General features: G+C 36.7%; 8 protein-coding genes and 1 long non-coding RNA gene across 9 annotated transcripts; 2 read left to right on the top strand and 7 right to left on the bottom strand.

Moving 5' to 3' along the window:
* Positions 1–196: 196 nt before the first annotated feature.
* LOC9319120 (stress-response A/B barrel domain-containing protein HS1) lies at positions 197–1071 on the top strand. The gene is made up of 2 exons (XM_002883008.2): positions 197–391; positions 642–1071. The coding sequence occupies exons 1-2, from the start codon at positions 249–251 to the stop codon at positions 829–831; spliced, it is 333 nt and encodes a 110-aa protein (XP_002883054.1). The 5' UTR covers positions 197–248; the 3' UTR covers positions 832–1071.
* On the bottom strand, positions 975–2033 carry LOC9319121 (pectinesterase inhibitor 2). Its single transcript, XM_002885147.2, has one exon. The coding sequence runs from the start codon at positions 1695–1697 to the stop codon at positions 1176–1178; it is 522 nt and encodes a 173-aa protein (XP_002885193.2). The 5' UTR covers positions 1698–2033; the 3' UTR covers positions 975–1175.
* A 94-nt stretch (positions 2034–2127) lies between these two features.
* Positions 2128–3090, bottom strand: LOC9321260 (pectinesterase inhibitor). Its single transcript, XM_021033568.1, has one exon. It carries the CDS (start codon positions 2799–2801, stop codon positions 2238–2240), a length of 564 nt encoding a protein of 187 aa, XP_020889227.1. The 5' UTR covers positions 2802–3090; the 3' UTR covers positions 2128–2237.
* Positions 3091–4806: 1716 nt separating this feature from the next.
* LOC110230462 lies at positions 4807–5688 on the bottom strand. Its single transcript, XM_021033569.1, has one exon. The coding sequence runs from the start codon at positions 5365–5367 to the stop codon at positions 4807–4809; it is 561 nt and encodes a 186-aa protein (XP_020889228.1). The 5' UTR covers positions 5368–5688.
* A 97-nt stretch (positions 5689–5785) lies between these two features.
* LOC9321261 (dihydrolipoyl dehydrogenase 2, mitochondrial) lies at positions 5786–8365 on the bottom strand. The gene is made up of 3 exons (XM_021033472.1): positions 7942–8365; positions 6248–7508; positions 5786–6149 (listed from the first exon to the last, which is right to left on the bottom strand). The coding sequence occupies exons 1-2, from the start codon at positions 8212–8214 to the stop codon at positions 6258–6260; spliced, it is 1524 nt and encodes a 507-aa protein (XP_020889131.1). The 5' UTR covers positions 8215–8365; the 3' UTR covers positions 5786–6149; positions 6248–6257.
* A 272-nt stretch (positions 8366–8637) lies between these two features.
* LOC9321262 (probable protein phosphatase 2C 43) lies at positions 8638–10638 on the bottom strand. Its single transcript, XM_021033496.1, has 2 exons — positions 10317–10638; positions 8638–9882 (listed from the first exon to the last, which is right to left on the bottom strand). The coding sequence occupies exons 1-2, from the start codon at positions 10602–10604 to the stop codon at positions 8896–8898; spliced, it is 1275 nt and encodes a 424-aa protein (XP_020889155.1). The 5' UTR covers positions 10605–10638; the 3' UTR covers positions 8638–8895.
* A 3757-nt stretch (positions 10639–14395) lies between these two features.
* On the bottom strand, positions 14396–16048 carry LOC110229887 (zinc finger BED domain-containing protein RICESLEEPER 3-like). Its single transcript, XM_021030994.1, has 2 exons — positions 14876–16048; positions 14396–14686 (listed from the first exon to the last, which is right to left on the bottom strand). The coding sequence occupies exons 1-2, from the start codon at positions 16046–16048 to the stop codon at positions 14396–14398; spliced, it is 1464 nt and encodes a 487-aa protein (XP_020886653.1).
* A 71-nt stretch (positions 16049–16119) lies between these two features.
* LOC110230469 lies at positions 16120–17346 on the top strand. The gene is made up of 2 exons (XR_002333577.1): positions 16120–16868; positions 17131–17346. It is a non-coding gene; the product is annotated as an uncharacterized LOC110230469 (long non-coding RNA).
* Positions 17347–22458: 5112 nt separating this feature from the next.
* On the bottom strand, positions 22459–23859 carry LOC9321263 (putative F-box protein At3g17265). The gene is given in 2 exon segments (XM_021033517.1): positions 22459–23562; positions 23565–23859. Coding segments are annotated over 2 exon segments (1134 nt in total). The 5' UTR covers positions 23712–23859; the 3' UTR covers positions 22459–22575.
* Positions 23860–24590: the final 731 nt, after the last annotated feature.

Here is a 24590-nt window from a genome sequence, read left to right on the forward strand (position 1 = left end):
TCTTAGGAAAACAAAGATATAGTATTATGTTAGCTCGACCTGTAACGATTAAACTATATACATTGAAGTTACTGTACTGGTAACAGTAATAATATACATTCTAAAACGAAGAATAATAAGTAATCCGACGAACGTAGTTGCACGTCACAAACGCGCTCTTTTAATCAAACAAAGATCTTGACCGTCCATTTTCACTTAGACTTGTGTGAGTTGAGAGAGAGATCAGTGGAGATCGCAGAGGATCAAAAATGGCGGAAGCTAAGGGAGCGGTGGTGAAGCACGTATTGCTTGCTAAGTTCAAAGATGGCGTAAGCCCTGAGACAATCGAAGAGCTTATCAAAGGTTACGCCAATCTCGTCAATCTCATCGAACCTATGAAAGCTTTCCACTGGTCAGTAAATTTAGATCTGAATTGCTTCCTAGTGTCAGAAATATGCTCGAGATCCATTATCATCTACTGAATATGATTTTGTAGAACCTTATTCTAAACTATGCAATTTGGGGAAATTGATTTAATTACTAACAATTGTTGATCTAATTTCATAAGATAGAGAATCCATCTCCATCGATGATCTTTTGGAAATAATCATTGAATTTGCGAGAATCTGCTCTTGTCTTACTGATTTATTCTATAATTTTAGGGGAGAAGATGTGAGCATTGAGAATCTGCATCAAGGTTACACACACATCTTTGAATCCACATTTGAGACCAAAGAAGCTGTTGCAGAGTACATTGCTCATCCTGCTCACGTTGAATTCGCCACCATCTTTCTTGGCAGCTTGGATAAAGCATTGGTTATTGACTACAAGCCTACCTCTGTCTCTCTCTAATTATGTGTTGCAGCAGCATTTTCCTCTTTCATCTTTTTTTCTCGGGTATGTATGTCGAATAAAGCTATTTCTTTTTGCGTTATGATGGCCTTTGGTTTTCCTGCATTGTTCTCATGATTCTGTGTGAATTTCTTCTATCTCTCTTTTTTTTTTTTTTTTGGGTTCCTTCTGTTGCATTAGACTTGATGTGTAAAAGATCATGAGTTTACTTGATAATGAAGAGTGTTTGATTTCAGATTATTTTTGAGACCCAAGTTCTTTTATTGTACAAGTAAATATGCACGTATAATTGTTTAATGTAATTGTCTAACGAGTTATGAAGGGAGATTGAATCAAGCCCACTCTCACATCATGTTTGAGATGACAAGAACAATGCCACAAATATTCTGAAAATCACCACTGTTCTTCACAGCTGAAGGATCTACTTTGAAATTCGCCATGTCTTGTTCACATGTTGAAGGTCCTTCCATAGCTGCTGAGACCTTAATGTTCAGCCCTTTCCCATCGCCTGACGCCAGGCTCTGCTTAGCATCATTGAGACTGCTGATTGCACTCTTATAATGTTGTACGCACGAGGTGTATGCTTTCTTCATAGTGGGGTTGGTTGCTGTCTTGACTAGGGATTGAATTTTCTTGAAACCTTCTGATGCACTTGTTTGTGCAGAACCAAAGGTGATCTTTGCTAGCGTTTGAAGATCAGCACCTGAGGTCTTTGGGTTGGATTTCATGTAGCTAGTGCAGAAGGATTGGTTTTTCGCTTTCCCACAGATTGCTTTTATGTCTGCTACTTGTGCATTCAAGGCACCAATCATTACAAAAAACATCAGAGAAGACACAATAACTCTGTTCATCAGGTATGCTGCCATCTTTGCTTTTTTCTTTTTTATGTTCTTTGATAGATGATTAAGTTATTCCCTTACTATGCCTGAGTGTTCATATTTATAGATACTCGCGATTGATTGCTTCCACTAGAACTAATAATAGAAATTCTTGGAATGGGTTGTTGCTCTTTCTGATTCTTAGTTAGACCACAAGTCCTAATATAAGAGAGAGAAACACTTTGCTATTCTTAGCATTAGTGCAGAGATTAGTTATCTGATTAGTATTCTTCTAACTTACTTTCCTGACCTCTCTTCTTTAGGTAGATTTGCATTCACGAATATGTGTTCATGATTTTTGGCACTAATAAAGTTTTACTGTAGGCAAATATTAAAGGTTATGTGGATATAATTGTCATAATTTACACCAGAAGTAACGAGAGATGGAAGTTTTTTCATTCTAAGCTAAGATGCAAGACATAATAGTTGACTAAGAATTTATTCATTTATTGGTTTTTAAGTTACTACAACAGAGTGAATGACATTGAAGGGTTTCTGCCATCTTGCAGGTGAAAGATACATAAAGAATCAAGAAGTCAAAACGTCGGAGAAAACCCTATCAATGTTACACATTCTTTTAAAAAATGAATTGAGTTTCGCTACATAATCCGGCACATTAACCCGTCCTTCAAACTGAGCTTCACACACTGATATACTAATGAAGGCTTTAGCAGCCCCTTGAGATGCTAACGGGTACGCCTTAGAGGTCACAAACCCTTGAGCTTCCTCGATCGCTTTAATGGCTACTTCATAATCTTTCACGCAAGTCTCAAATGGGATCTTGAGCGTCGGATCAGTCGTGGTTCTCACTGAGCCTTTCATCGCCGCTAGGCTCTTATAGCCCAACAATTGCGTCTTTTGGAAGACCAAATCGAGAAGACCTTGTAGGTCGAGGGTGAATGTTGTTGGATCAGAGTTTAGCCAAGGGATGCAGAAGTAGCTGTCAATGTTCGGTTTTGTGCAGAGTTGGTAAAGTAATCCTTTTGTGACTTTGTCACTCGGAGACAAAGATGAAGACAAAGGGGTGACTGATAGAAGAACGAGTAGAGGAAGAAGTGAAAATACGTTTCTTTTGACGCAAGGATAAGCCATTTTCTTGGCTGCGGAAAGATAATTATGCGTATACTTAGAGGTGGGAGGTTCTTATTGCATACTAATATACATAGTTTTTGTATGACAAAAGTCAAGCTTTAGCTTGGTGTTGTTAATGAAATGTTACCCAAATTTGTTTTTCATAGTCAATTGTTGACTCAAATTAATGTGGGAACGAACAATTCAGGGGGCTAATTAATCACCTTCTATGGAATTATTCTTTAATTCAATATAATTGGCAATCCACCATTATTATTCAATTGAATAAGTTAAGAAAAAAATCTTTGAATTATTAATCATGCCATTTTTAAAACAAAATAAAATCTTACACTTTCAGGAAATTTTTATTTGAAAAGATTTCAAAATTTTGGGTTATCTATTTATATCATATCATACAAAATTCTCAAATCGAAACATAAGAATTCTTTGAATGAATGTCCGTATTCCGAACTTTGTTTTGTATCTTCTTTTGAGTATTTTTATCGTACTATTCAACTACCGTTTTTGTAACCTTTTATGACAATGGTAAATATCTTGAGAGCATAATACATATGAAAGGAAACGCACCATGTCGAGGGTCAGGGCCGGCCCAGACCTAAAGCCCAGCAAGCAGATGCTTTAGGCGTCAAATTCTATATGTATTTTAAAGGGCATCAAAATTATAAAAGTGTCTTGTAGTCTAGTGGTATTTAGGTCACTTAAGGATAGATTGTTGAGGGTTCGATCCCTGGCAACTGTAAATTTTAATTTTTTTTTATTTTTAGTTGTTGTAAATGGGCATCAAATTTTGTTGGGCTTTAGGTATCATGAATCTTTGGGCCGGCCCTGTCGAGGGTTATCTATATATATACAAAATTCCCAAATCTAAACATAAGAATTCTCTTGCAATTAAAGAGACTTGTTTTGTTATCAAATAGCTACTCTTGCAAATTGTTGCTGTAATTGGAAATTAAACATGTCTTCTTGTCAATGATGCAGCAAAGAGCTACTTGAGACCAAATTGATGTATGCCATAAGGGTTAGGGCCAATCCACTCATTGCCAATTTGTATTTATATCATATCATACAAAATTCTCAAATCGAAACATAAGAATTCTTTGAATGAATGTCCGTATTCCGAACTTTGTTTTGTATCTTCTTTTGAGTATTTTTATCGTACTATTCAACTACCGTTTTTGTAACCTTTTATGACAATGGTAAATATCTTGAGAGCATAATACATATGAAAGGAAACGCACCATGTCGAGGGTTATCTATATATATACAAAATTCCCAAATCTAAACATAAGAATTCTCTTGCAATTAAAGAGACTTGTTTTGTTATCAAATAGCTACTCTTGCAAATTGTTGCTGTAATTGGAAATTAAACATGTCTTCTTGTCAATGATGCAGCAAAGAGCTACTTGAGACCAAATTGATGTATGCCATAAGCGCAGAAGCTGGTTTTGATCTGGATAACCACCCTGCAAAGGCATGGGGAAAGCTAGCCTCCTCCCTTCAATCTTCAATTTCTTCGTTAGCAAATATGAATACAAATGCAGCAAATAGCTTCCTTACTCCTGCCTTAAATTGAGGGTGAACGTTGTTGGATCAGAGTTAGCCAAGCGATGCAGAAGTGGTTGTAAATTGTTTGTTTTGACAGAGTTGGTAAAGTGACTCTTTTGTGACTTTGTTGCTCGATGACAAAGATGAATACAAATGAGTGATTGATAAAAGAAGGAGAAGAGGAAGAATTGAAAATACGTTTCTTTTCACGCAAGGAAAAGCCATTGTCTTGGATGTGGCGAATAATTATGCGTATACATTAGATGTGGGAAGTGCATTCACAAATATGTGTTCATGATTTTTGGCACTAAGAAAGTTTTAGTGTAGGCAAATATTAAAGGTTATGTGGATATAATTGTCATAAATTTACACCAGAAGTAACCAGAGATGAAAGTTTTTTTCATTCTTAGCTAAGATATACTCCAACAGTTGACTAAAATATTTATTCATTTATTGGTTTTTAAGTCAAAGCGTTGGAGAAAACCCTATCAATGTTACACATTCTTTTAAAAAACAAATTGAGTTTCACTACATAAGCCGGCACATCAGCCCGTCCTTCAAACTGAGCTTCACACACTGATATACTAATGAAGGCTTTAGCAGCCCCTTGAGATGCTAACGCGTACGCCTTAGAGGTCAGAAACCCTTGAGCTTCCTCGATCGATTTAATGGCTGATTCATAATCTTTCACGCAAGTCTCAAATGGGATCTTGAGCGTCGAACCAGGCATGGTTCTCACTGAGCCTTTCATCGCCGCTAGGCTCTTATAGCCCAACAATTGCGTCTTTTGGAAGACCAAATCGAGAAGACCTTGTAGGTCGAGAGTGAATGTTGTTGGATCAGAGGTTAGCCAAGGGATGCAGAAGCTGCTGTCAATGTTTGGTTCTGTGCAGAGGTAGTAAAGTAAGTCTTTTGTGATTTTGTCACTCGGAGACAAAGATGAAGACAAAGGGGTGACTGATAGAAGAACGAGTAGAGGAAGAAGTGAAAATACGTTTCTTTTGACGCAAGGATAAGCCATTGTCTTGGTTGCGGAAGGATAATTATTTCAGAGGTGGGAGGTTCTTATTGCATACTAATATACATAATTATTCAATATAATTAGCAATTTACCATTATTCAATTGATACATTAAGAAAAAAATCTTTGAAATATTAATAATTGCCATTTTTGAAACAAAATAAAATCTTACACTTATAGGAATTTTTTTTTTTGAAAAGATTTCAAAATTGGGTTATTAATATATCATATCATACACAATTCCCAAATCGAAACATAAGAATTCTATGGATGAGTGTCTGGATTCCAAACTGTCTTTTATATCTCCTTTTGAGTGTTTTTATCCTACTAATCAACTATCGTTTTTCAAACCTTTTATGTAAATGGTAAATATCTTGAGAGCATAATACAGATGAAAGGAAACACACCATGTCCCAAAATTTGGAAGCAAACTGAAATCAGAGAACTGAACACAATCATACAGTGAAAAAATCATATCGAATTTGGTTTATACTCTTTCACCAAAAATCAGTCAACAAAACAAAGCCTAAACCACCGATCAAACCTGATTAATCACATTTGGTTCATTGAGCATATCAAATTATTACTATAGTCGGGACTAACCCGGAACTGAAAATCTGGAGAAGATTTAACGAATAAAAAGAGTGGTAAAAGTATCTTCTTTAAGCTCATCTCGTATCCACCAGAAATTAAAAATCAAAGGTTTAAACCGAAATCAGAAAACCAATCTCGATTTGGCTTGTCGTAGGCGGCTTTACTTCCTTCTCCCTCAATCCACATCTCCTAGTATACGCATCAACACACACAAAAGAAAAATCAAAACCCGAAAAACCAAGAATGTCATCAACCGAAACAGAATCAAATACTAAACCATGATATACCTGAGAGCTTCTACATGTGAATGGGCTTGTCATAGGTAGCCATGGCAGCTTCCTTGATAGCCTCACTCATGGTGGGATGAGCATGACAGACTCGAGCAATGTCTTCGCTTGATGCATCATAGTTGATAGCTAGAACCGCCTCATGGATCAATTCTCCTGCGTTTGGTGACATAATGTGAACTCCCAAGATCTTGTCTGTCTCTTTATCAGCCAAAATCTTGACCAGCCCCTCTACTGTGTCTATGGCCTTGGCTCTGCTATTGGCCATGAATGGGAATTTTCCGACATTGTAGCTTACACCGTCTTTCTTCAGCTGCTCCTCAGTTTTACCAACTGAGGCAACTTCAGGGTACGTGTAGACAACCCCAGGGACTTTGTCGTAATCCACATGACCGTGTTTGCCTGCTATAAACTCGACACATGCGACACCATCTTCTTCGGCTTTGTGAGCCAGCATTGGTCCTGGAATCACATCTCCAATTGCATAAACGCCTGAAACATTTGTCGAGAATCTCTCGTTCACCAGAATTCTCCCGCCTTTGTCTGTCTCAACTCCGATTTTCTCTAGATCAAGTCCAGATGTGAACGGAGTTCTACCAGCTGAGACGAGGACCACATCAGCTTCTAGAGTGGTCTGCTCTCCACCTTCAGCAGGTTCCACTATTAGTTTCACACCATCTCCAGATGAATCTACGCCGACGACTTTAGTCTTCAGCATGAATTTCATCTTTTGCTTCTCTAGTGAACGTTGAAACTGCTTGCGGATTTCACCATCCATTGCTGGTACGATATCCGCTGCAAACTCAACAACTGTAACCTCTGATCCGAGCCGTCCCCATACAGAACCCATCTCGAGCCCAATATAGCCAGCACCAATGACTATGAATTTCTTTGGGATTTCTGTCAGAGACAGTGCCCCAGTTGATGAGACAATCTTCTTTTCATCGATGGTGATGCCTGGCAAAGACTTGACATCCGAGCCAGTTGCAACTATGATATGTTTGCCTTTCACAACCAAGTTTTCTCCATCGATTGTGTCCACAGAGACTTCTGATGGGGACAGAAACTTACCGTAGCCCTTAACATAGTTTACCTTGTTCTTCTTGAAAAGACCTTCGACACCACGGGTGAGATTCTTGACGGCTGTGTCTTTCTGAGCCAACATAGCAGGAAGATCTACCTCAACTGAAGAAACCTTAACACCGTGGTTAGCAAAAACGTGTTTTGCTTCATGGTACATGTGAGAAGAGTGAAGAAGGGCCTAATAAAACATAAGCTAAATTAGATAATGTCATATATATTTATCAAAGCTAAACAGTTTGCGGAAGAGACTAACACAATCAGACAACAAAAAAAGTAATGCTATTAACATCTATCACATTCATGCTCTACGAAAATGCGAGTTCCATAGAACTTTTGCTTTGGACAACGAATCAAGAGAGGATCATGATCCAGCATATGCAACGAGAACAAAATTTGTTAAGAGATACAAAAATTCAAAGGCAAATAGTTCCATTTCTGAGGAATCAAGCACAAACAGATCTGAGTAATGAATAAGTATCATCACACAATCATTTCTTAAACCTCAAGCTCAATCTAACCCTCAGATCGAATCTAAATGATGATCACCGAAACAAAAATCGGAGAAAAATCTGACGAATCGAGGTAATCGAAAAAGGAGTTTCTAAAATCACCTTTGAAGGAATACAGCCGACATTAAGGCAAGTACCACCGAGAGCGCCGCGCTTTTCGATGCAAGTTGTCTTGAGACCGAGCTGCGCCGCTTTAATCGCCGCCACATAGCCTCCAGGACCGCCGCCGATGATGACAACGTCGTTGTCGTCGGATCCCGACGAAGCGAAGCCGCGAGTGAGGGAGAGAGAGAATCTGAGAGCGTCAGTGGGAGAATTAGAGATGTTTCTGGTGAGAAAGTACGCTTTTCTCCTAGCTAAGCTCGCCATAGCCATCGTTGTTGTTGTTTTGTTCTTCTTCCTGTGAAGTTTCTTAAGAGAGAGAGATGGAGAAGAGAGACTTTGGGCTCTTTGAAAAGTCGAATAAAGACGAAAACAAAAAGGACCTCTTCGCTTTTTCCCCGATTTTTTTTTCTTTTATTTTCGTTAATCATAGTTAAGAGGATCTAGAAGCAATTAAGCATATTATTATGATGATAACCCTAATAATCCAAGATGAGTGTTTAATTAATTATACATCATACACATAAGAACAAAATTGATACTAAAATATATGATCAACCACTACACAAGTACATCAAAATGGGACAAAGAAATTGGGGATAATTAGTTGATTAACTGAATCACCTGAATTCCTTAGATCTTAATCAGTTTTTGTAACATAAGTTCGCAATTTTCAAAGAAATTGGGGATAATTAGTTGATTAACTGAATCACCTGAATTCCTTAGATCTTAATCAGTTTTTGTAACATAAGTGCTTCGATAATCCTACAGAATAAATAGCCAAACAAACAGATCAAAAATGGCTTCTTTTTATTTCATCCGATATCAGAGAGATGTAATAATGTCATCAAATAATTTGGCCTTGGCAGGGTTATCTCAAAAGTCAAAATCCATCTCTGTTGCTATAATATATACATTGTCCCCTCCTCAAGACCGCTCAAAAACCTTCATCAGTTAGCCTTCTAGCATTGTCTGTAACCGAGCTCGGGCTTCATCGGAAACACAGAACCGTATTCTTCTTCTCTGAGGAGCTGGGGATGATGAGAAGCAGATGACCACCACTGTAACGTTATCTGATGAGTCTAGCCTTAACGCTTCCCTTCCCAGTTCCATAGCGCACCTTCTTGGGTCACCGTGTCTCCTTAGTCCTTGCCTGACGAAAGTGACAGCATACTGGCTTGTCATCACGTCCCAAATACCGTCACATCCCATAATCAAGAATTCGTCTTGCTCGGCTAGAATCATCTGTTGAATGTCCGGGTCTGAGATCAGAGGTGAGAAAGAACCACCGAGGGGTGAAAACCTCTTAACTGACCAGTCTCCAAGAGCTCTTGTCACAGCAAGGTCACCGTAGAGATACTCGCCTTCAAAGTACCCTCCTAAATCCTCTACCCGTCTCCGTTCTGGCTCAAATGTAAATTTGTGATCAAATGACATATCAACAGCTTTTCCTTTTCTACATAGCACTGCACGACAATCGCCAGCATTAGCGACCATTAAATGTCTTCCGATTACAAGAGCGGTCAATGCGGTTGTTCCGCACGAACTGCTAACTATTCTTTCATCATCCATGGCAAGATCAGCAACCCTATAAGCTTCCCGGTGAGATTTCTCCAGTTCTTTCAAGAAAAGAGAGTCGACAACAGAGGGCGATTCTCGAAAAACAGCATCTTCAAAAAACAATCTCATTGCATTCTCTTTTATGTACTGTGATGCCTCAGATCCACCATGGCCATCAAATACACCGTAGAAAGCGACAGGCACCGGAAATCTATAGAAGGAAGACCCAAGATGATCTGAAAGGTCGTCTATGCATATGTGTTCATCTTCCATGTACTCCCGGTAGTCACCCTTATCCGCATAACTCCCAGAGCTTATATTTGGGACAAACTCAGTAAAAGGCTCTTCAACAATCGTTGCAGCTGCAGAACAACTCTTGACCTGTTTGGGAAAAAAGGTAACATAAGAGGAGCTTGTTTAGTGTTTAGTTGTTCCTTCTCCTCCACAACATCATCACAAACCCAACAGAGAATTCACAAAACAGAACAAACAATTTGATCCAGAAAAAGCTGAAATCACATTCTTAAGGATTCAAATGAAAATAACAAAGAAAAAGAACTAAAATTAAGTCAAGTATTGATGCAAAATTAACCATTGTTAGACCTTAGACGGTGATGATCAAAAAACCCAAATTAAAATCCATGACTAGACGAGTCAGCGGAATTATCAAAGAATAAGACTTTATCAATCCAATCCAATTCAAATCCTAACTTCGAATTCATCGAAGAATCTGCAATGGCACAGAGTCCTAAAAACTCAAAAGTAGCAAAATTGAGATTACAAAAAGAGAAAATAAACAAAACCCAAACACATACCGATCCTAAAAGAGGCGTTTCTTCAGAGCCCGGAATCTCAATACAGATTGAATCATGAATTCGAATTTCAGCAATCTGAAAGTTACTAGGATCTTTCCCAACGGAGAGATGAGACTTGACATCGATAACACTGATCTCAGCAGAATCAGCGACCATGTTATGACTCAAAAGCATCGATTTTGCTCTTCTTATGAACTGACGGACAAAGCTGATTAAGAGATCTTTCCAAAGACAAAGCTGTCTGTAAAGCAGCCATGTTTGAGTCACTGAAGCTTTGCTTGGACGCATTTTAATTTTGGATAAATTACAAAAAAGAAAACTAATTAGGTTTACCCCTGGATATGTTGAGAATATATAACTATATTTTTGGTAGAAAATTATATATATGATTTTTGACATATGTAATAAACTTATTTATTTTATACATTTCTGGTAAAAATATCTTATTGTAAATATCTATATATACGTGTTTTTAAATGCTTGTGTTCACATTAATTTGTCAAATCAATTTTAAATAAGTGTTAAATACAAATTAAGACAGAGATTAATGGTGGCTAGTGAGCAACACGTGGGAAACATGAGCAAGTGCAACCTTTCAAACCAATTTACACCGCCACCATTACACAATCAATACACATTGTTCTTTACACTCCTATAATTTTATGTAGTACTTTTATGTAGTACTTGTATATCTAAGGTAAAGTTACACATTTCTATAATTACATATCTAATCTCATATTTCTATTTATAATTCAAATAGCTTTTGAGTTTTATTTGCATAAACTCAAGCATCTTATCTCTTTCTTTTTTTTCGTCATTTTGTTGATTGATAAAGGAAAAAGCATCTTTATCTATTTACTTAACTTTTTAAATTTGTGGACATATTAATTTCATCTTCTAACAATTTGTAAATTATTCAAAATTAATTTTACAAAAATAGTAATTAATATTGAGAAATTTCATATTGATTTAACAAAAATATGTCTTCAAAAGAACATGTTACTGATATAGAAATGGGAAACCAAAGTACTAAAATGAACGAAACACAGAGACATTGAGTTCGTGAAGACTACAAAAGCATTTTAAGTTCTCCTTACTAGTGAAAAAAAGAGAAGGAACTTGTTACCAAATTTGCCATGATCGATCATCAAAGGCTTAACCATTCTTTGGTGCACATCATGGCGTTAGTGATCTTGGGTTCCAAGGAGAGAACAAACTCAGGAGGCTCTCTTTTGTCTGCAACATAAGCATCACACGACGTGGCACGTGAGATTGGAATAGAGAGAATGTCACGAGCTACTCGGGAGAGGATTGGATACTTTTGGCTCTCTTCTTTCCACCATTCCAACGCTTTGAAGTCTTTGTTCCACTCCACAACTGGTTCTCTGAGGTAGCAATCAAGCTCAGATTCATGAAGCTCTCTTTGAAATCCTTCAAATGTGAGGTATTCTTGAAAAAAAACAAACTCCTCGTATGCATCAGGCTTCTTCTCTTCCTTGTCCTTCTGCTCTTCTTTTACTTCATTGTCATACTGTTCTTCTTCTCCTTCATCATCATATTCATCATCATCATCTTCTTCTCCTTCATCATCATGTTCTTTTTCGGAGTCAGACTAAATTGTAGCAACTGGGCATATTGGGTTTTGAGAGATATCGCTAGCTGCATAACGAGCACATTGATCGCGTCAATAGTCCAAAACAGTTTCAGCTTTTGAACCTTCAACATTGACTTCCTTAGAGCAGTAAAACTCCAGATACTTCACCTTGAACCGAGGATCTAACACACAAGCTATTGCCAAAACCAGAAACATATTGTTCCAGTACCTATCAAACCTCTTCAATATCTGCTTAGCTTTGCCGATGAAGTAATCATTGTCAGCACTTGCGAGCTCTTGCTTCAACATTACCTTCAGCTCAGCAAGTAGGTGGAAGAAGACGTTAGAAGTTGGATCACCTCTCCCTCGAAAAGCTTACATAAGAACAACAATATAGATGCAACCCAGCAAGTTTGCAAAACGTTTTGAATCCTTATCCCAATCTTCATCGGATGGGTTGTCATAATCATCGGAATCCATCGGCCCTATGAGAATTCATCGTCATTCTTCATATCTACAGCTCGTTGCAGATTAGAGAAACTGAGGTTCCAATTAGTAGGTGACAATCTTCCCCATCCAACCAACATACGCACATCCTCTAGTAGCGACCCGCTTAAGTCATCGAACACATCATCAACCATTAACCGGAAAAGGTCAGTGCAACAATAGAGTAGGGAAACCCGTGGGTTGATCTGATTACTCCCTCTCTCTTCTATCCATTTCCTGAAAGGTTCTAAAGTTACTTCATCAAAATCCAAATCGACAGGCAATAGAAGAGTAGAGACTTTGCTCTCAATCTCGAAATCCTGAACAGCATCCCTAAAAGGGTAAATATTAACATCTTCAATAGGTACTTTCTTGTCAGTAGTGTAGCCCAAGATCCATTTCTTCATCTTCCAATTATCATCGACGAAATGAGCAGTCAAACAGACGAAATCCTCATGCAAAACAGGGCCTTTAACGTAATCCCTGGTCCATTCATCGCTAAGAACCATCCATTCATAAGAGAGAGTTAACTGGCCATGAAAACCCTTGAGAAATTTCTTAGCTTTCTCTTTATATTCTTCGTGTATCTCAAGAATTTCCTTGTTGACTTGAGAAACACTAGGAGGAAAATTCGGGCTCAGGCAGTAGATAAATTTTGCACAGGAAGGTCTCGTAATGATATTAGGACTAATCCCATCAGAAATGAACCACCTAGCCATAGCATTATGAAATGTTTTCTCATCCACCACCACCTCCTCTTCATCGACCACAGAATCATCCAACTTTAGTTTCTTCCTCATATCTAAAAAATACACACATTCAAAACACATGAGCCCGGAGAAAATAAACCATATGTAATAGAGAGTGAAATCAGATAACATAGCCATATAGAAGCATGACATACACATAGATTCACAAAGTCGTAAGATAAAATCATGATAAGTGAGAGTGGAACAGAAGAAACCCTAGAAATTAGGGGTCAAATCGGAAAAAAGCAACGAGAAAACAGTACAAGTAGATCTAACTAACTATCAGGGTCAGACAAAACATTCCTGGACTGAAATGGAAAAGGGGAGCAGAAATTAGAACATGAACAAGAGCCGGATGCGATATCACTCACCTTTGTCCATACCAACGTTGCTGCTGTTTGGGGGAGACGAACTGTACGGAAAGAGGATTTAGGGTTTTCGTTTTCAGGAAGAAGAGACGATTCCGGTTTCCAATGCCAAAAGCTTTTTTCTAGGATATTTTACTAGTATGATTTACGCGGGAAATGCTACTGGAGCATTTTACTACGTGGCCTTCTTTTATTGGTTGTTTCTTTTTTTCGGGGATTGATTATCGAGGTGGTAAATCGGACGGTTAATAATGAATGCAGTGGACGGATGAGATTATTTCGAATAATATGTTTCGATTTTGCGATATAAAAATGGTACTAGTTATATTATATGAATTGTTTTATTTTTTGTTGGCCTTTTCGGCCCGTTTTAATTTCTCAACACCATATACTGTAAGTCTGTAACCATCATTAAGGAAAACACGTTCAGGCTGCGAACAGGCTCATGGACTTTCCAGTAGGTATCAGAGACTTTTCAAGCATCAAATGCAGTTTTGGACTTATCATTATCTCTCAAATTTTGATCATATATAGATGCATTCATCTGTATAATGACATCATATAAGCTTTCTAATGTATGCTGAGATATGAATGTGTGCAGATCATGGTAAAGGACTTCCAAGTTTTTAACTACTAAGAAGGGCAAAATATTAACTATTACTGTTTTACTATATCCATCTTAAATTAACAGAAACAGTGAGAGATTTCATTTTAACTTAACAGAAAAAATCATTGAAAGAAACATGTTTAATGATATAGAAATCAAATGGGAAACCAAAGTACTAAAACGGAAAGCAGAGATATTGAGTTTCATAAGGCCACAAAAGCATTTTAAGTTCTTACTAGTGAAAAAAAAAGGATCGTCGATTATTGTCTTTATCGTCAAACTCTCAACCACTTCTTGCTGCACATCATGGCGTTAGCAACTTTGGATTTCATGGAGACAACAAACTCAGGGGGCTCTCTTCTCTCCACAACATAAGCATCGTACGAAGTAGCACGTGAGATTGGAATTGAGAGAATGTCACGTGCTACTCGGGAGAGGATTGGATACTTTTGGCTCTCTTCTCTCCACCATTCCAATGCTTTGAAGTCTTTGTTCCACCCCATAACTGGCTCTTTGAGGTAGGAATCAAGCTCTGATTCTTGAAGCTCTCCTGGAGATCCTTCAAACTTGAGATATTCTTGAAACAAAACAAAATTCTCGTATGCATCAGGCTTCTTCTCTTTCTTGTCCTTATGTTCTTCTTCTTTACCTTCTTCTTCTTCTCCTTCATCTTCATCATCTTCTTCTTCTCCTTCATCGTCATCATATTCGTCTTCTTCTTCTTCGTCTTCTTCTTCAGAGTCAATTGAAGCAACCGAGCATATTGGTTTCTGACAGATATCGCTAGCTGCATAGCGAGCATACAGATTGCGTAAATAGTCCAAAACAGTTGTAGCTTTTGAACCTTCAACATTGACTTCCTTCTTTGAGCAGTAAAACTCAAGATACTTCATCTTGAACCTAGGGTCTAATACAGATGCAGTTGCCAAAACCAGAAACATATTGTTCCAATACTTATCAAACCTCTCCAATATCTGCTTAGCTTTGCTGAGAAAGTAATCGCTATCAGCATTCACAAGCTCTTGATTCAACATTACCTTCAGCTCTGCAAGAAGGTGGAAGAAGACGTTAGATGTCGAATACTCTCCTTCGAAAAGCTCCTTTGCCACTTTATAGATGCAATCAGTGAGTTTGCAAAAAGTTTGAATCTTAATCCACTCTTCATCAGACGGTTTGTCATAATCATCGTAAATCTCATCCTTCGAGAATGCATCCTCAGACTTCAAGTCTACAGCTTGTTGCAGATGAAACAACGTGACGTTCCAGTTGGTTGCTGAACATCTTCCCCATCCAACCAACATACGCAAATCCTCCAGCAGGGACGAGCTTAATTCACTCAACACATCATCAACCATTAACCGGAAAAGATCAGAGCAACAATAGAGTAGCAAAACCCGAGGATTGAACTGATTGTTCCCTCTCTCCTCTATCCATTTCCTGAAAGGATCTAAGGTTTCTTCATCAAAACCCTCACTGTTAGGCAGTAGAAGAGTAGAGAGCTTATTCTCAATCTCAAAATCCTGAACAGCGTTCTTAAAAGAGTAAACATAAACATCTTCCTCAGGTAATTCCTGGTCAGTAGTGTTATTGTACCCCAAGATCCTTTTCTTGACCTTCCAGTAATCATCGACGAAATGAGCGGTCAAACAGACGAAATCCTCATGCAAAACAGGGCCTTTAATGTGGTCCCTAGACCCCCAGCCATTCCCAAGCATCATCCATTCATAAGAGAGGGTTAATTGTCCTTGAAAACCCTTGAAAAATTTCTTAGCCTTGTCTTTACATTCCTCGTAGATCTCAAAAACTTCATTCTCGACTTTAGAAACACTAGGAGGATACTTGGGGTCGAGGAAGCTCATAAACTTTGCAAAGGAACGGGTCCTAATGGTATTAGGATTAACATCAGTAGCAATGAACCACTTGGCCATAGCGTTATGAGCTTCTTTCTCCTCATCAACAACAACAGAACTAACATATATTTCTTATGTTACGAAGCACACGTGTCGCCAATGCCCAGTGTTTTCTTTCTTCTCTCTTCGCAATTTCACATCTCTCTCTTTCTTTTTGTCGAGAAACGCCGACGATTTCAGCTCTCATGGTCTTATTCTGTCGAATTGAGAGTAGCACTTGGCATGAATTTCGTGTTTGAGCAGTCGTTATCTTCACTCTTCGATGTCGTCTCACTCTCCCCTCAATTCTCGAAACTTTCACCGGAGAAATCTCTGTCATTCGGCTTCCTCCGTCAAACTGAGAGGTTAATTGAGTGGAGATTGCATTTTTGATCTGGTCTGTATCATCATCTGCAGGATAAATGGTACGAAACTCCCTGATTTCACTTGTAGATCGAAAATTAGGGTTTTAAATATGCTTCAAAAATTAGGGTTTTTCACAATTGGGAATTGACTGTATCAAAATTAGTGTTCTCTGATGTTTGCATGTCGTTTTCATACCAAATTGGGGTTGGATTTTGTTAGCATCAAGTTTTTTTTTAAAAAAATTAGGGTTCATATGATGTTGTTAAAAGATTGGGAATTCGTAATTGATCTGTTTGTTTCCGTTTAACATCGCAGATAATGTTGTTTTGAACCATGAAATTGATCTGTTTGATACGTTTTTGAAATGTGTTTTGCTTGAAATAGATAAATGTCGCAGATAGTGTTTTTTGATGAGGCTTATTGATCTGTTTCTCTGTTTTTGGCGAGGTCAATTGGAGAACAAGCAGACATATGGAGTAACAGCTCATGTAAGGTAATTCTTGTATGAACTTGTTTGTTTTAATATATGTGAAGATATTTAATCATTGAATGAGTAAATCTTGTTTGTTTTAGATTAGGTGGAGATATTGAAACAATTGTCCTTTCTCTTTCTTATATCATTGAACTTCTGATTTTACATAATTTAGATTAGGTGCTTATATTGAATCACTGAATGAGTAAATCTTGTTTGTTTTAGATTGTGTATAGTTTTGATTGGTTTGGACAGTTTAATGAGTTTCAAATATGTTTTTCAGGTTTGTTTGGACAAAATGAATGACTTTGGGACTTGGCAGATGAATGAGTATCATCGTAAGAGAGAAATGGTACAAATGAGTTTTCAGGTTGGGTTTAGGACTTGTATGACTTTGATGTATGATTGCTTGTAGTTAAAGATATTGTTTTGTATAAATTTGAATTTTTTCCCTAAGATACTATCTTTCTTCTTAACCGTTGGACCTCCTTTTTCTTAAGATATTGTCTTTCTCTTCTTAACTCACAAAAATCATTTTATTAATGCTAAGATATAAAGTTAAGAACCAACCGATATTCATGCTCTAATGGTATTAGGATTAACATCAGTAGCAATGAACTACTTGGCAATAACGTTATGAGCTTCTTTCTCCTCATCAACAACAACAGAATCGTCCAACTTTAGTTTCTTCCTCATATCTAAAAAAATGAACCATATTAGTATATCGATACACACTCTCAAACCCATAACAGAATCACTACATATAAGACATACGGGTCGATTCATAAAAAACAGATCGGAACAGAACAAACCCTAGAAATTAGATCTATATATCAGGGTCAGACAAAACCTTTTTCCGGTGACACTGAAATGAAAAAGAGCAGAAGAAATTAGAACCTGAAGAGAAGCCACCATTGTCCATAGCAACGTTCTAGCAGTTTGGAGGAGAAGAAGTGTACGGAGAGAGGATTAGGGTTTTCTTTTTTTCTTTTGTTTTAAAGAAGGAAGTGACGGTTCCGATTTTCAAGGATCTTATTTAGGGTTTATCATTTCGGCGGGAATGCTGCTAGAGCTAATAATGTACACGTGGCTTCTTGTTATTGGATCTTTTCATTTCCTTTTTAGGGATTAATTATCGAGGCGGTGGATCGGACGGTCGATAATGAATGGAGAGGACGGATGAGATTATTTCGATTTAGTATGCTTCGATTCTGTGAAAGGAAAAATCTTAAACTTTGCCTAACAACAACCCAAGATACCAAATATGAAAATAATGTGACATTCTAATAAATTAAGACTAATTTCAATTTCCATTTAAACACAACATATTTTATGTTAAGTTTCTTTAAATCGCCACACAATCCCAATATTACCATAGTAACGAATATAGGTTTCCAACATCGGAAATTTAAATATGAGAAGAGTGTCTAGAAACTTTGATCAAAGAAACTTCAAAGGAAACGTCGCATCTAATCTAAAGTGGACAGTGTGGACCAGAGAGTTTTGATTTTAACTAAAACAAGGTTTCTCAATGTTACTGATGCAGAAATGGAAAACGGACTAAATGAAACAAGGAACAGAAATATGAGTTTAACACCAAGGCCAAAGCATTTTCTTGTTGTTACAAATCTTGGCAGATCAAAGTCGTGACCAGCTTTTGCTGCACATCATGGCGTTCACAAGTTCGGCTTTCATGGAGACAACAAATTCAGGACACTCCCTTCTGTCAGCAACATAAGCATCATACGAAGTGGCGCGTGAGATTGGTATGGAGAGAATGTCACGAGCTACTTGGGAGAGAATTGGATACTTTTGGCTTTCTTCTTTCCACCATTCCAGTGCTTTGAAGTCTTTGTTCCACTTCATAACCGGCTCTTTGAGATAGGAACCGAGTTCTGATTCACCAAACTCTCTTGAAGATCCTTCAAACTTGAGAAACTCTTGAAATAAAGCAAAATCCTCGTATGCATCAGGCTTCTTCTCTTCCTTGTCCTTATGTTCTTCTTCACCTTCTTCTTCCTCACATTCTTCATCACTTTCCTCTTCTTCACTTTCTTTTTCTTCTTCTTCTTCTTCTGAGCTATAGAAAATTGAGTCAACTGTAGCATCCAAGCATTCTGTTTCTGGAGGGATACTACTAGCTGCATAGTGAGCATATAGATTGCGTAAGTAGTCCAAAACAGTTTCAGCTTTTGCACCTTCATCATCAACTTCATTCTTTGAGCAGTAAAACTCAAGATACTTTATCTTGAATCGAGGGTCTAAAACAGAAGCAGATGCCAAAACCAGGAACATATCATTCATGTATTTATCAAACCTCTCCAATATCTCATTAGCTTTGCAGAGGAAGTGATCATTATCAGCATTCGCAAGCTCTTGGTTCAACATATACTTCAGCTCCGCAAGAAGGTGGAAGTAGACATTAGATGTCAAATACTCTCCCTCAAAAAGTTCCTTTGCCACTTTATAAATGCAACCAGCAAGTTTGCAAAAAGTTCGAATCATTATCCAGTCTTCATCACATGGTAGGTCATATTCCTGGTAATACTCATCCTCAGCAAATACTTTCTTATCCTCCATATCTAAAGCTTCTTGAAGATTACACAAAGAGACGTTCCAGTTGGTTGATGTCATTTTCCCCCAACCAACCAACACCCTGATCTCCTCTAGTAGCCCGTCCATATCGCCAAACACATCACCAGCCATTAACCGAAAAAGATCAGCGCAGCAGTAGATGCGGAAGAAACAAGTATCAATCGGATTCTTCTCTCTCTTTTCTATCAATTTTCTTAAACAATCAAACTCCTCATGACCAAGATCACCGTAATTAGACACTAGAAGAGCAGAGACCTTGTTCTCAATCTCATAATCCACAAGAACATTCTTGATTCTGCAAACAGAACTTTATCACCGCGTACATACTCGATAGGATAGTACCCCAAGATCCATTTCCCGACCTTGGACGTATGATCAACAAAATGGACACTGATACAAACGAAATCCTTGTGCCAAACAAGTCCATTGTTATATTCATCATCATAAGTCAACAGATCATAAGAGATGCTTAGTTTCCCTTCAAAACCTTTGAGAAATTTCTTGACCTTGTCTTCACGTTCTTTGTGGATCTTGAGAACTTCTTTCTCGAGTTGAGAAACACCAAAAGGCAAAAACGGGCCCAAATGCTGCATAAAGGAGTGAAGACTCATACGAGCAATATGTATGAGTAACTCTGCTAAACCTCTCAGACATTTTTTCTCTTTCTCTGCCTGTGAAGGAATCCGAGTATCCACCACAATCACCTCAGAATCTTCCAGTTTTTGTTTCTTCTTCGCATCTAGAAAATGCAGATGATGCAAGATTATCAAGATCTCATTATGAATTCAGAATTTCAGATCAGAGGAAATTTATAACACAAAGGTAGTAAAAAAACTAAAATCGGTAGATCCATATACAGATTCAGAAACTGTAAACGAAGAAGAAACCCTAGAAATTAAGGGTCAAGAGTAATGAAATTTGACCTGAACCCGAGGAGCGATCACCATCTTCCATAGAAGCGTTGCTGTGTTTGCGGAGAGAAATGTTAGGGTTTCGGATTTGGGGAAGAAGAGGGAGACGATTTGCTTTTGCTACATAGTAATGATTTTAGGCGGGAACAGTGCTGAAGCTATTAATGTACTACGTGGCGTTTTGTTATTGACTTCTTTTTCTCTCAATGGGTTTAGTTATCGAGATAGTGAAATAGGACGTTTCGTTTCTACTGTTAACTGTTAATAGTTATTATGGGCCATCACTTGATAAGGCCTTTTAAGGAAGCCTTATATATGTCAATTTTTTTTTTTGTTGGTTTATATAATTTTGTTTTTGGAATTTTAACATCATACTATACATAAATACATAGCAACCAAGAATTTTATAAATAAATAAATCTATTTATAAAATTTGTTAAAAAAACCGATAGGCTAAAGAGTGGTCTGAAATCACAATGATAGTATTATAGATGAAAATGAACTCACCTTTATTTAAGTGTTGGATGTGTAATTGCTTTGAAAAACAAATAATAATAATAATTTCATAGATATTTTAAAGTGCATCTAAACATTAGATTATACAAATATAAAATATCAAATATATATTTTTCAAATAAAATACAACATAGATATTAGGCAAATTTTCAATATTTAGAACTATCTTCAACTATTATGATAATAAATATTTGACTTCTATAAAAACATAATATATATATTACTAAACCATGCAACGCGTGGGTCATTTTCTAATAGATTAAATGTAGATATTTAGATTTTTAGGTGGGTGTGGATCAGTTTTTTTTTTGGGTTCAAGTATTTCAGGCAGAAAATTTAGGATCCGTTCGAATTTATGAGTTTTCGGTTCAGTTTAGGTAGGTGTTAGGTCTAGTTCGGTTTCCGACAACAAAAATGTTTCAGTTTTAATAAAATTTAGTGTATTTTAGATATTCTGATTCTTGGTTTAACTTTGGTTTAGTTTGATTTCGATTTGGGTTTAGGCATGAAGATTCCAAAACAATAAAACCAGAGCAACTCTTTTAGTTTTATCGATAACCCTGCATATACATCCTTACTTCTTGCATTTGCTAGTACTCATAACGTAGAACTCTAATTCGAAAGATACGACGTTTCTACTTGATAAATTTTTACTTGTTGCTAATCGTCGTTCAAAAGTGTTTTGTATTCTGCTTTCTTGTGCAATTACAAACAACAATACCATGATTTATCTCATTTTCACTAACCTTCTTAGCTTTCTACTTTTCTTTTCTGTATATACGAAAACATATTTATGAAAAAGTTGACGATGATAGACAACTTACTAAGCACTTAAGCAGTCACATACAATGTATTTGAGTAAGATCACCAACATCAAATATCAAAAGTAAAGGAGAATTCAGCTACTATGTTTATTACTTAAACAGAATCATCTTTGTTTTAATAATTCACTAATCTCGTTTAAAAATATACTAGGTAACTAAATTGACTAATCACCTTTTCTTTTGTATCATGTATATGAACCAAACTTGGAACCTAACTGACGAAAAGTGGCCAATAATCCGCTGGTCCGTGTGCAATCTCTTGATGAAGTTGTTTAGGTACATGCGTATATCATCAATACATACCAATGATTCGTCTCATTCTTATTGGTCACCCATAATTCCTTTTTTTTTTTATTGAACAAAAGAAAGTCTATGTAATTCATGAAACAACATGAACATATATTGATAGTACAGATATATAGATATTTGTGTTAGAGATCCAATTACAATGTCACAACTTTAGGGCGTTGAGAGACTTCAATAAAGCGATTTGAAACATAGGGAGCTTTACAAGTTGCAATGAAATCATATTTTCACCAACCTTCTTATACTCTTTTTACTGTTTTGTTTTCGGTATTCATATGCTTACACATGCTGTCTTTATGAAAAAGTTACCGAGGATTGATATCTCACATTCTCACTAAGCAGCCGCCATCAACTGATCAACAACGTATTTGAGAAAGATCACCAAAATGTAATTTCAAAGGTAAAGAATGATACATAAGAATAAAATAATGGAAAAAAGCAAAGAAAAAATTAAGCTACTCTGTTTATCAACTAAACAGAATCAACCATATTTTAGGAATCACTAGAAAAAAATACTAGGTCATTGAATTGATTAATAACCTGTTTTCCTCTGCATGCAGGATTACTTAAATTACCTCACTGAATTTGAACCAAACTTGGAACATAGCTGACGAGAAATGGACAACAACCTTTGGGTTTCCGTGCAATCTTTTGATGAACTTGTATACCCTCTTTAGCAAAGTAAATTCTAATCTTCTTTTCAATGTGACTAATCTCTGAAGAACACACGACCATTTAATTCTCCTCGTCCACCAAGAAACTCATGTAACTCAACGTCTCACTTGTTAACGGAAATCTACCAAAATCCACTACTAAGAAGTTGCTCCAAGACAAGTCTTTGTCCTCATCGATCTTAGTTTTGGTCACCCATATATTCATCTTTAATGAATCTGTATCAAGCCTCTGTTGTATCAAGGCAAGTTTCTCTTCTCTAACAACTGATAGAAACACACTTCGATAATTATTCTGAAAAGGAAGCGATAGACGTCCGAATCTCTCTGTTGTGAAATCAAACTTGAGTATGGATTTGCTTTCTAGATTTGAACCAAACCAATAAGCATTTCCCTTCAAAGTCACGCCATCGGAACGTCTGAAACAATCAGGAGAGATCTCATCAAGAATTCTCCATGAATCAGAGTTGAACTCATAGATCTCAAACTTAGCAAGAGAATAAGCTAGGGAGGTGAGAAGATAGTCATAAGCCAAGATTTTGTAACTACGGCAAGATTTGTTAATGTTGCTGTTGTTTACATATCCTAGAACATAACTGTTCATGAGCATATTGGATTGGATCCACCTGGTTTGACCAGTACAAGGGTTCCAAACCACGACTCTACTATTATTGTCCTTGGTAGTGCACAATAATAAACCATCACAGTGAGAGATAATACAACGTATCTTATCATGTTCTGGATCCTTTAGCTCGTAAAGTTTAACATCGACCCCAATGGATGAATCAAAGCTGTTTTGGATTCCACGGAGATTGATGCTATGGATCAGAGTATTCATCTCTGTCACTGGATAACCCCGAAGATCATTAAAGATCACATGTGTTGCTGCTTTGCTTTACCCAAGTTCTTCTTGACGAATCTTGGATCTCTAAATAAAGTGTACCATCGTTTGCAAGTAGTTTGCAATTCTTTTAGAGATGTGGCAGGAACCCTAGAGAGTATTTCAGATTCTAAATCACTTGGAAGATCAGCAAACATCATTGTTTGTTTATCTCTTGTGATTCTTGTCTGACCTCCCAAGGAAGAAAGCGACGGGATTGCAAACCGAAATTAGAATTTTCACATTTTAACAACTGGTATAAATAGAGAGGCTATATAATAGTGCATGCGCAAATACGGCATAGACAAAAGCTCCTCAAAAAGGAAAAGACAAAGAAAAAAAATTAAGATGGTGTATCCAAAAGTGATTTTATAATAACAAATTTTCTGTTACTCAATCATGGATTTTTTTTAAAAAAAATCCAGTGTCATTGATTGAACTATTGATTTGTATTTTAAAATCCACTGTTATTGAAAACATTGTATTAGATTGTAAATGACTATAAGAGAAGAGAAACTATATCTTTATTATGACTTTAATTAAGGTTAGATTTGTTATGATCAATATATTATATAGAAGAAGAGAAACTATTTATATATATGTTTTCCTATTAGACAAATGAGACAAATTTATCTTATCATGATTATTGAATCAAGGATTTTAGTTAGTTTTAGATTAAAGTGAAAATAAGCAAATAAGAAACTTAAAGTAAGGGAGTTATTAAAATTATCTAAATCCATTAATTGTTATTGGGAACAAAATTAAGTATTGGATTTTTAGTGAGTTGTGGTTAGACAATTTTCCTAGTTAAAAATACAAATACCTAAATTACATGGTTTTAAGTGAAATTTAGGTGGAATTTACAACAAACTAGATTTTAACCCGCGGTACACCGCGGAGCTATATTTTCTTAAAAAAATCAAAATGTAATTTGTTTGATAGATTATTTTGATTGTTAATTTTAGGATTTCACCCGTGGTATACGATCTTTTATAAATATCAACCCAAACCCATCCCATCATATTACCCGTCCCGTGAAA

The sequence above is a fragment of the Arabidopsis lyrata genome, assembly GCF_000004255.2.
Source record: "Arabidopsis lyrata subsp. lyrata unplaced genomic scaffold ARALYscaffold_3, whole genome shotgun sequence".
Taxonomy (NCBI): Eukaryota; Viridiplantae; Streptophyta; class Magnoliopsida; order Brassicales; family Brassicaceae; genus Arabidopsis; species Arabidopsis lyrata.

Coding starts and splice junctions, on each gene's coding strand:
- LOC9319120 (XM_002883008.2), top strand. CDS start 249: ATGGCGGAAGCTAAGGGAGCGGTGGTGAAGCACGTATTGCTTGCTAAG. Junction 392..641: donor CCTATGAAAGCTTTCCACTG/GTCAGTAAATTT, acceptor CTATAATTTTAG/GGGAGAAGATGTGAGCATTG.
- LOC9319121 (XM_002885147.2), bottom strand. CDS start 1,697: ATGGCAGCATACCTGATGAACAGAGTTATTGTGTCTTCTCTGATGTTT.
- LOC9321260 (XM_021033568.1), bottom strand. CDS start 2,801: ATGGCTTATCCTTGCGTCAAAAGAAACGTATTTTCACTTCTTCCTCTA.
- LOC110230462 (XM_021033569.1), bottom strand. CDS start 5,367: ATGGCTTATCCTTGCGTCAAAAGAAACGTATTTTCACTTCTTCCTCTA.
- LOC9321261 (XM_021033472.1), bottom strand. CDS start 8,214: ATGGCTATGGCGAGCTTAGCTAGGAGAAAAGCGTACTTTCTCACCAGA. Junction 7,509..7,941: donor TCGGCTGTATTCCTTCAAAG/GTGATTTTAGAA, acceptor ATGTTTTATTAG/GCCCTTCTTCACTCTTCTCA.
- LOC9321262 (XM_021033496.1), bottom strand. CDS start 10,604: ATGCGTCCAAGCAAAGCTTCAGTGACTCAAACATGGCTGCTTTACAGA. Junction 9,883..10,316: donor AAACGCCTCTTTTAGGATCG/GTATGTGTTTGG, acceptor TTTCCCAAACAG/GTCAAGAGTTGTTCTGCAGC.
- LOC110229887 (XM_021030994.1), bottom strand. CDS start 16,048: ATGGCCAAGTGGTTCATTGCTACTGATGTTAATCCTAATACCATTAGG. Junction 14,687..14,875: donor GTCAGAAACCAATATGCTCG/GTTGCTTCAATT, acceptor GAATATCTCAAG/TTTGAAGGATCTCCAGGAGA.